Here is a 10000-nt window from a genome sequence, read left to right on the forward strand (position 1 = left end):
ACATAACTGTGCATATGTGTTGGAATGTGTTTGTCTCCATGCTCTTCCATCAATGGGAAGTCCGTCTCAGTCTCCACTGACAGGCTGGAGCAGGGTCGCTTTGACCGTATCATGCAAATCACCTATATCATACTATGCATAAAAACCGTGTGTCTTCTACAGTAAACTGAACTTTTTACTCCATGAGAGACAAGCTCTGATTCTTCTGTCTGACTGAGACGTTCCCAGAGCTCTGCGGGGAGGATGGTCAGGGCGAGATTGCTGGCAAAGGCTGGATGCAGTGAGAGAATAGCAGAGATCGATTTCTTTCCCCTCCTCAACCCCAACTACCACATGATGGACTTTCCCCATGGCTTTTGTTTTAGCTGACCTATAATTTTGTCGCCATGTGTCTTCGTACTTCATTTATAATCTAGGTGCATGTGTGCGTGTGCGTCTATACGCCTCTGTTTCGACTTTGCCCTGTTTCGCTGTGTGATTGCCATTGTGAATGTTGATGTTTAAAGGAAAACTTTGTCTTTGTTGTTTTATGTTATTGGCGCTCCTGTTTTTTGAATGCTTAAACGTCATTTAACTTTCCTTTTCTGTTTTCACAGACGCTTGCGTCGTAGCTTGCGATTTACCAACTACCTCAGGGGGGACTAAATGACTAATGTATAGTAGTTTAACTTGCACTACCGTCTGTACAAAATAAAAGCAATGAAACCCAGCCTTACATATTTGATTTTTATTTGTTGCTTCTTTCCTGTTGTACTGAAACTGTGACGTCCCAACGGTGGTGTGAACTGATACATGAGTCTGTGTACAGTTACACCCGTACTTGTAATGTAACTAAGTTTATTTTTGATAATTACCTGGTATCCCTCTGTCTCCCTTCGGTCCTGGAAGACCTGGACGACCTGGGGGAGAAACAGTAGATTATTACTAATACTCAAACCTGTGTAAAATCAAGCCATACCTGACTGCTGTTATATTACCTGCAGACTCTATGCCTTTGTCTCCCTTCTGTCCTGCCGAGCCTTTCTCTCCGGGTGGTCCCTGCTGCCCCAATGGGCCACTTGTTCCACGAGGTCCTGAGAGTATCAGATCAAGTTTAAATCAATTTAGACCTCAATTCCTGCAACATGAGTGAATCCATTCATATTCAACTCCAGTCCCGAGATGCTAAGTGGTACCTACATGTTTCTAAATCTATATGTCTGGGGGCTGATAAAAATTCACCAGGTTCTGACATCTGCTTATCCATAAAAAAAGAAATGTCCACACGTAGTTGCCTTTGACCCAGGAATGGAGTGGATATACATGCTGTGAGCAGTGATGTCTTTATCTCTGATGAACTTCTGAATGCTGTGGGTAACAATGTTCCTGGGGGTTCTCACCTTGATGCCCTGCAGGGCCAGGTGGGCCTTGTAAACCAGGCGGCCCTTGTAGTCCTGGGGGGCCTACAGGAAAAATGGGAAAGAGTCTGGGATATAGAGAACTCAATCAATATTTTGCTGCAGGTATATGTGGGAAAGAGCTGCAGTAGTCCTGATATACCCGGAGATCCTTTTGGCCCTGGTATCCCAGAAAGACCAGCTTTTCCAGGAGCACCAATAGGGCCAGGGAAACCTGTAAAAAGCAGAAAATTAGATAAATTTCAATGGGCAATGCATGCTAGTTACTATGAATGTTTTTAAACCCACCTTACGATTGTGCAAAGAGCCATGTTAAATAATTGTGAAAATATAGAGAGATGTAAGATATGGTGAGATCACTGAGAAACATTTCAGAGCCTTAAATACATACCGTGTACTCCATTTTGTCCTGGCTCACCTTTCTGACCAGGGATACCTAGATGACCAGGGGTGTGCAGAGTGTTAGACAGGGGAGGACAGATTACTGTACCAGAGCTCTGTTATTTTATCTGCCTCACACTACACTGTATGGTATGGACTATAGAAGCCTTCCTGTGTCAGAGTTTTAATTACAGAAGAACGTCTGGCATGGTTTATATTAGACTTTCAGCAAATCCACCTGTGACACTAGAAGATACCCTGGATTACTAGATTTAAAAAACCCACTCAGAAGCCATTATCAACTAGGCACTATTAAGACTTGTCCTTTAAAAGGGGACGTGGAGCTTTGCCTAACAGTTTAAGTATGAGCCGTTTTTAAAGTGATTTAATGATTGCTGAAACTTTATTACCTGTCACACCTGTGATGCCCTGTGGCCCTGCTACACCTGGAGCACCCTTCTCCCCTTGCTCTCCCTTGGGGCCTTGGGCTCCGGCCTCACCTGCTTGACCTGTAAAAAAGTGCAAATTATGAGTGAGATGTTACAAACATAGACACACATTCACAACAATCATTGGCATTGAGGCCAGCTCATAGCTCTGCCTTATTCCACACACACAGACCTGGTGAGCCAGGGTCTCCTTTAGGTCCTGGTTCTCCTGGCCGTCCATCTGAACCTTTGGCACCCGGAGGACCTGAGAGAAAACAGGAACAGAAGAGAGGATTAACACTGTGGAATTATTTACATATGCATATCCCTATCTATCTATCTATTTATCTGGAAATAATTCCACAGTATTTTATATATATATATATATATATATATATATATATATATATATATATATATATATATATATATATATATATATATATATATATTTATAATTATTTTAATGTGGCATCCATAAGTACATTTAATTTACATTTCACATTTACGGCGTTATTTAGCAGACTCTCTTATCCGGAGCAACTTACAAAAGTCTATTGGACTTTTAGTAATTATGCCTCTAATCAGTGATAAAATACACACACACACACACACACACACACACACACACATATATATATATATATATGGAGTGTATGCGTGTGTGTATGTGTGTGTGTGTGTATGCGTGTGTGTGTGTGTGTGTGTGTGTGTGTATATATGTATATATATATATATATGTGTGTGTGTATATATATATATGACAAAGAAAGTCTACATGCCAGAAGATAAGAAGTGAAAATAAGAACAACCAAATGTCTGCAATGACTTATTGACTGAATGACTGAATTGATCAGCAGGGGGCAGTGTAGGCATGCATTTTAAAAGGAAAGGGAGCGCCGCTGCATAGGAAGGGTCTGGATAATGTGTTATGTCAGTTGTGGTTCAGGGTGTGGTTGGGTTAAGTTTATGATGTATTCATGGATTATGTGTAGGAAATGATTGTATAATGGCAGCATTAGGTGTAAGGGAAGGCTATATTTATAAGAGACTTTGGTGATTATATAAATAAGACAGTGGAGTTTAAGTTTGGGGTTCTGAGAGACTGGACCACTACTGGAGCCTTTCTTAGGGACTTGGAGAGTGTGACACTAAAGTGTTTGATTGTAGTAATACAGCGAGTGGGGGACTGCTGATCTAAAAGAGATCTCACCAATAGACCCAGCCAGGCCTGCTGGTCCAGGAGGTCCAGGAGGTCCAGGAGGTCCAGGAAGGGCTTTTCAGTAGACAGAAAGACAGTGATCTTGTGCACTAGTGAAAGCTGACAAATTGAGTTATGTCTCCAGGCAAACAATTTATTTCCCCAGGCAAATAATGTTTCTGTGTTCCATGTTGTCAAAACAATTAATAACACAGCATGTCCCAGAAAGTTAAACCTGTTGCGAAATATGTTATTTTGAAAAACAACAAACTCAACAAGTTTTAACATGAATTTTTTAGAAATGTGTCACCTACCAAAGAGGTCATTTACCAATTTTTAAAAATACTGTGCAGGTACGCCCATGCTAATGGATAATGTGTGTCCCATGCCTGGGGGTGTGTGCTTGGGGAAAGGCTCTTTGGTGGTGGGTGTGTATGCATGTGTCACCTCTCTCCATGCTGATGTTGTTCAGCTGGCGCTGTAGCAAGTCAGCACTGGAATTGATCGTGTTGATCTGAGTCTTCATTGACTCCAGTCCTTCTTCACCCCTGCACAGGCTGGACATGCATTCCTGTAAGAAGCACCACACTTTCTTATACCAGACCTTCTTACAATAATTTGCACCTCTGATTCTTTGGTTTTTGTGCTGATTCAGTGTGACATTGCATGAGCATGAGCATGAGCATGTATGTGTGTGTGTGTGTGTGTTGGCCTGTGTGTGTGTGTGTGTGTGTGTGTGTGTGTGTGTGTGTGTGTGTGTTGGCCTGTGTGTGTGTGTGTGTGTGTGTGTGTGTGTGTGTGTGTGTGTGTGTGTGTGTGTGTGTGTGTGTGTGTGTGTGCGTACCTGATCAAGAGGGGCATTACCAAAATGAAACTCAGCATGCTCTGCATCTCCAATTTGAGAGTTAAACATGGCCTCCAGAGTAAATACTAGACACACAGACACATATACATACACACACACAAAAATTCTTATTCTGCATGTATTCTTGTTTGCTGTTGTTTTTTAACATTTATTTTATTTATTTATTTTACTCTTGAGTAAGTAAGGTACTTGATTAGTAATTGGAATTGGAAGGTTGACAGTTCAAGTCTCACCACTGGCAAATTGCCACTGTTAGACCACTGAGCATGGCCCCTAACCCTCAATTGCTTAAGTTGTATTCAGTCATAATTGTAAGTTGCTTTGGATAAAAGTGTCAGCTAAATGCTTTAAATGTAATGTAATTCCCTTTAAAAGGATATAGAGGGCAATGTGTAAATTAATCTACTGGAGTATGTAGCAAACTTTCTGTTACCACAGATGGAAACCATGAAGCATTTCTGTGAATTTAGAACAGATTAGGTTCCAATTTACATTTATCTGACACTTTTATCCAAAGCAACTTACAATTATGACTGAGTACATCCTGAGAGTTAAGAGCCTTGCTCAGAGGTCCAATAGTGCCAACTTGGCAGTGGTGGGGTTTGAACCAGCAACCATTCTATTTTTTTCAGCAACTAAATTTCCCTTCAATTACTGTAATAGTAAGATATGATCACTGTTACACAGATTTTACATAGAATATTTTAACTTACATTACACATATATATTGCGAATACCAAAAATTGAATGACATTAATTTTAATTATACAAAGAATATTTTGCAAGCATTTCTAAGCATTTCTGTGTACTTAGAACAGATTAGTTTCCAGTTAGCTTGTAATGAATCTTAACAAGGTCAATCAGTATATAATCATGCCATTCTACTTTTTTCTTCAACTAAATTTCCCTCCAATTACTGTAATATGATCACTGATACACAGATTTTACATTACATTTGACCTTACATTACATATATATAGAGAATAGCACAAAAAAATATTTTGCAAGCATTTCTACGCATTGTTAAATATATCATACAAATGCACTGTGAAAACTGACAAATAATCCATGACAAAGCCATGTTCCTCTTTTAAAAAGTGCATTACAACATGCACAACCAGTGCTTTACCTTTGTAAGCCAGGAAAGTATTTAATCCTATAAGCAGGAGCAGAAATATAACAATCAGTGGAAGACAGCGCACCCTTTCTGCTGACTTTGTAGGCTTCAAATCTGTAAAAGGACCATGACCACAGTACAATGTCAGGATGCTGCTGTTAATGGAAACCATGGAGCAAAAATGAAGTACGATGTATTACCAGCACTCATTGAGATTTTATGTATATATCTATTGCTAATCCTTGAGGTCCTAAACTTTGAGTTGTTTTTGATACTTGATAACTTGATGTCTACAATGTTCAGACAACTTGTTAATATTATTTATCACATTTTTAATGGAATAATAACCACGTCTGACTATATAATTTTACCACAGCAATTTTAGCATGGAACAGCTGACTATATTAAAAAAAACATGGACTCTCAAGAACATTTGGGCATGTTGTGAGGCCACCACTTGACATGTAAGTTTACTGCACTGGTCAAGAAATACCTTAGATTTAAGAATAAAATCTGCAAGTTATGTTTGGTTCTAAAACACTTCTGTGTAGCACTAGTCATGATTTTACACTGTATTTAAAAGTGATGCAGGAGTGAGAAATATTCAGGACATTCAGGCTTCATCCTGGAATTAATACAAAACATATTTACTTATTTGATTTCCATGGCTATTAAATGAAAATGTTCTCCTCTATTGGATATTGGAAAAAGTGTGTCATACTCACCACTGGACTGAAATTCATAGTGCCCTATGTTGTTAAGTTTCATGTCAAGGTCATAGAGAGGGTTTTCTCTGCTGAATATGGTGGCTTTTTGCTGCTCCCCATCTAGTGCTGTCTCCATTGGTTCAACTAAAACAATCACTGAGAGATGTACCTTATAAACCCCCAGTACTGTCATACATACACACACACACACACACACACACACACACACACACACACACACACGTACGCACACACACACACACACGCATACACACACACACACACACACACACGCACACACACACACACACACACACACACACATACACACACATGTACGCACACACACACACATGCACACGCACACACAAACGCACGCATACACACAGACACACAGACACACACAACATCTGAGAATGTCTTAGAGTTGTATTATAGAACCCTAAGATGAACCCACAAAACAGAAGTCATATGACTGTGGGCAGGTGAAAACAATTTAATAGTGATTATTCCTCTAAAGCTTGTACTCAGAAAGCAGAACAACACACTCTGATAGTTTTGTTATTCAATATTACATAACTTTACTACTATACTACATACAATACATAAGTTTATGTAGTTTCTGTTTACATTTCCTGAAATAAAATATACACTAATAGGAAATGTAATTTTCATTTTTGAGAGTCAGTCACTTGTGTATCTGTTTGTTTGTGTATGTGTGTTTGTATATCGGTGCATGTCTATGCATGAACATGAGTATGTGTATGTACAAGTTTGTGAGTGTGAGTGTATTTGTTTGTGGGCAAATATAAGTGTGTAGTGTGTTACGCTGGTAACCCTTAGAGTTAAAAGAGGTCCTTGCAGGTGTTAGTGTGCATGAGTATAAGTGTGCAAGTGTAAGCATCTGGATTAGTCTGTTTGTATACATGTGAACAAGATTGTGTGTACTCAGCAATAGTAGGTCTATGGGTCTGTCTATGGGATTTGTATGGGTGTTCTTATGTGGAAGAGAAAAAAGATATATGTTATTGAAACATTAGTTCAATGAAATGTGATTACCAAAGTAATGAGTTTGTAGTGTTGGCCTGTGTGTGTGTGTGTGTGTGTGTGTGTGTGTGTGTGTGAAATAGATCAGAGAGTGTGAGAGTAAGCACAGTGTGTATTGCCTTTATTAAACACAAGTAATTATATTGCAGGCAGGAAATTAAAAAGTGGATCTTTTGACACACGTAGCTGAATAAATATGACTCCCTTATACACCCAGGCCTAGAGTCTGTTGAAGCTGCTATGATCACTAAGTGAACCTTCTATACCTCAATGACCTTGTTTACTGTAAGCGAAGTTGCATGATTTGTTTAAACATTTGTCTGTTTGTGTAGTTGATGACAGCAACACCCTGTTGCTGGTGTGTGTGTTCCTAGGTGATGATCTGGGGTGACTCTGCTGGTGTGAACAGAAGATTGTAATACTCCTTTACTGTGAAACCTTCAGCCCACACCATTTATAGAGACAGAGACAAAAATCTGGTGTAAACAGGATGCTGTGGCTTTCCAAGTTTACAAATCAAAATTGAAATTTATCATCAACAGTCACAATGAGTCGGAATCTCTTTGTGTATTAGGGAAATTTGCATCTTCAAGGTTTAAGTGTGTGTGTGTGTGTGTGTGTGTGTGTGTGTGTGCGTGGTTTTTTTTTTGCGCCACAGTGTGCTGCTTCTCCTATAAGCTGCTAGCCATTTGCCAACTCTGAGGTGTATGAGGATCAGGGTCAGATTTACTTGGTCAGATGTCTCAGCACGAGCCAGACAATCATCCATAATTCCCTGACCTCTGATCTACTGGGGCATCTAGTTACAAAAGCTTATTCAAAGATTGGTTTGAGATAGATAATGTGTAATTAGGATAACTTCAAATGCAGGACTCAAAGGCCTTAATATTTTTACTGTACAACATAATTGTCAATGCCTTTTTACCAGACAGATGATATTCCTACACATGCTTGATTTGGGTGGAAACACTTGGCTCTCCCTGTTATTGCTTCTGTGACTCTAAATCCCTGAGATTTACAGGATTTAGGACAATTCAAAAATTGTATGACTGCTCACACAAGCCATAAAATCAGACAAATCCAAACTGACACATTTTGCAAGTCTAGAAAAACATCTTAACAGCTTTTTACCCCTTTTATTCATTGTAATACTTAATTAGTTGGTTTAAGGTTGAAAACACAGAAAGGAACATTTTAGTAAAGAAATATTTATAAATGAATAATTTGATACCTGCAAGTACACAAAAATACCCCTTTAAAACTGACGCAGCCTTGAATCTGCAACTGCTTACACTGTATTTTTTTTTTCAATATAACGAAATATCATGAACTATCCATGTTACTGGAATGTTTTAGAGACTGCTGAACATTACACTGAAATGATAAATAGGATTTTTTTTTTTTTTACATGTATAGGCTGTTGAGTAGGTTTAAGTCTGGTTACCCTACTCCCCTTGCTTATACCAATGAATGAAAAAAGAGCACAGCAAATCTGAAGCAGGCCATAACTTAATAAATTACATTATTCAACTCCATAATGCATTAAATATATATTGGTCATGTTCTACTTATTTCAGCATTGTCCACAATGCTGATATGTATCAAGTTAATTTGATTAAAAAAAATAAGCTAGTAATAAACAAACGAACAAAAATCCCAGTACATCTAAATGGCTGGAGTTATTTTATCTTCCATTCAGAGCTACCTGCATATGGTCTCACAGACCAATACTTTGCAATGATCTGTAAACTTTATTAGATAATCCTGTGTCCTTGGCTGTATTAAAACATTTTTAAAGATGAAAATATTTTGTAAAACAAGACTAGGGAAGTAAGAAGTTGTGGGAACTTGAAGATTACAAGGTTGCAACTTGACTATTTTGGAAATAGTGGCAAATAAGGAAGAGTATTTTAGCAAGGAGTTAGGAGTTTCATGCCTTGATCACTTTGTATTTCAACACTTCCGTCACTGCATAACTCCAATTTAAATTAGCTAGTATGTTTATTCAAACATTTTCAAAGTTTATCTTCTGCATTTGCCATTCAGAAACATTCATCAACAAATAACAGCTTATTACTATTACTATCTATAGTCCTTATAGTAATCTTAGTAAACCACGTGCACTTATCATCTCAGTGAATAGGACTACTGATACATTAAAAAGATTTCTGATGCAAATTTTTTATGTTCATATGATGTGCGTACAGTGTGCAGTATTTTAAAATCACAAATTATGTGTTTGGGTCAGCTAATGTATAACATGCCTTTATTTAACAACAAGTACAGGACCCAGAAGAACTTGCAAACATTCTGGTAAATGACTGGTTGCATATACGACCTGCGGTCTTACCCAAGTCAAGAATCACCAGCTCAGTTCAGCTATCTCAGCATAAATTGAGGAAAGGAATATGATGATTTGAGGGAAACAAAAATGAGAATAGCCAGTTCATCTTGACCACTTCCTATTAACCTCTTATGTTGTATTTATGCGGTCAAATTATGTACATGATGATTCCACCTCGTTTGTTTGCTTTAACTGTGCCTTGTACAATTAAGTATGTTATCTCTCATTTCAGCATTCATTTATTAAACTAATTTATTAAACTGTGATCTGGGATATATTCAGTAGAGATTTTTTCCTTTCAGTACAATAAATCAAGGCAATAGTTGTTAAATTGACAAAAGAGGATGGAAAGCATTAAATTTTAGTGGTTTACCTTCAGGCCCAGGGCTGAGACATTTTTAGTTTTGAGTTTTTAATCAGTTTCTGCCTGACCAAAAAACCCATGTGAAGGTGCGCTCTTAATTTTCCTGTTGTTAAGGTGTTTATGGTGTTTATGGAACACTACTGTCCCAT

The 10000-nt window shown here is 38.2% G+C and overlaps 1 protein-coding gene across 1 annotated transcript in view; it reads right to left on the reverse strand.

Moving 5' to 3' along the window:
• marco (macrophage receptor with collagenous structure) overlaps positions 1-6273 on the reverse strand; it is a 10399-nt gene extending 4126 nt beyond the window's left edge. The window contains exons 1-12 of the mRNA XM_027021112.3: positions 6115-6273; positions 5402-5503; positions 4252-4337; positions 3855-3978; positions 3420-3482; positions 2400-2471; positions 2189-2287; positions 1789-1833; positions 1540-1611; positions 1380-1442; positions 978-1073; positions 855-899 (exon numbers count right to left, since the gene is read on the reverse strand). Of these exons, the coding sequence (XP_026876913.3) occupies positions 855-899; positions 978-1073; positions 1380-1442; positions 1540-1611; positions 1789-1833; positions 2189-2287; positions 2400-2471; positions 3420-3482; positions 3855-3978; positions 4252-4337; positions 5402-5503; positions 6115-6232 (985 nt within the window). The 5' untranslated portion in view covers positions 6233-6273. The remainder of the gene's footprint in view (positions 1-854; positions 900-977; positions 1074-1379; positions 1443-1539; positions 1612-1788; positions 1834-2188; positions 2288-2399; positions 2472-3419; positions 3483-3854; positions 3979-4251; positions 4338-5401; positions 5504-6114) is intronic.
• Positions 6274-10000: the final 3727 nt, after the last annotated feature.

Source organism: Electrophorus electricus, chromosome 4 (assembly GCF_041902795.1).
Source record: "Electrophorus electricus isolate QZ-2024a chromosome 4, ASM4190279v1, whole genome shotgun sequence".
NCBI lineage: Eukaryota > Metazoa > Chordata > Actinopteri > Gymnotiformes > Gymnotidae > Electrophorus > Electrophorus electricus.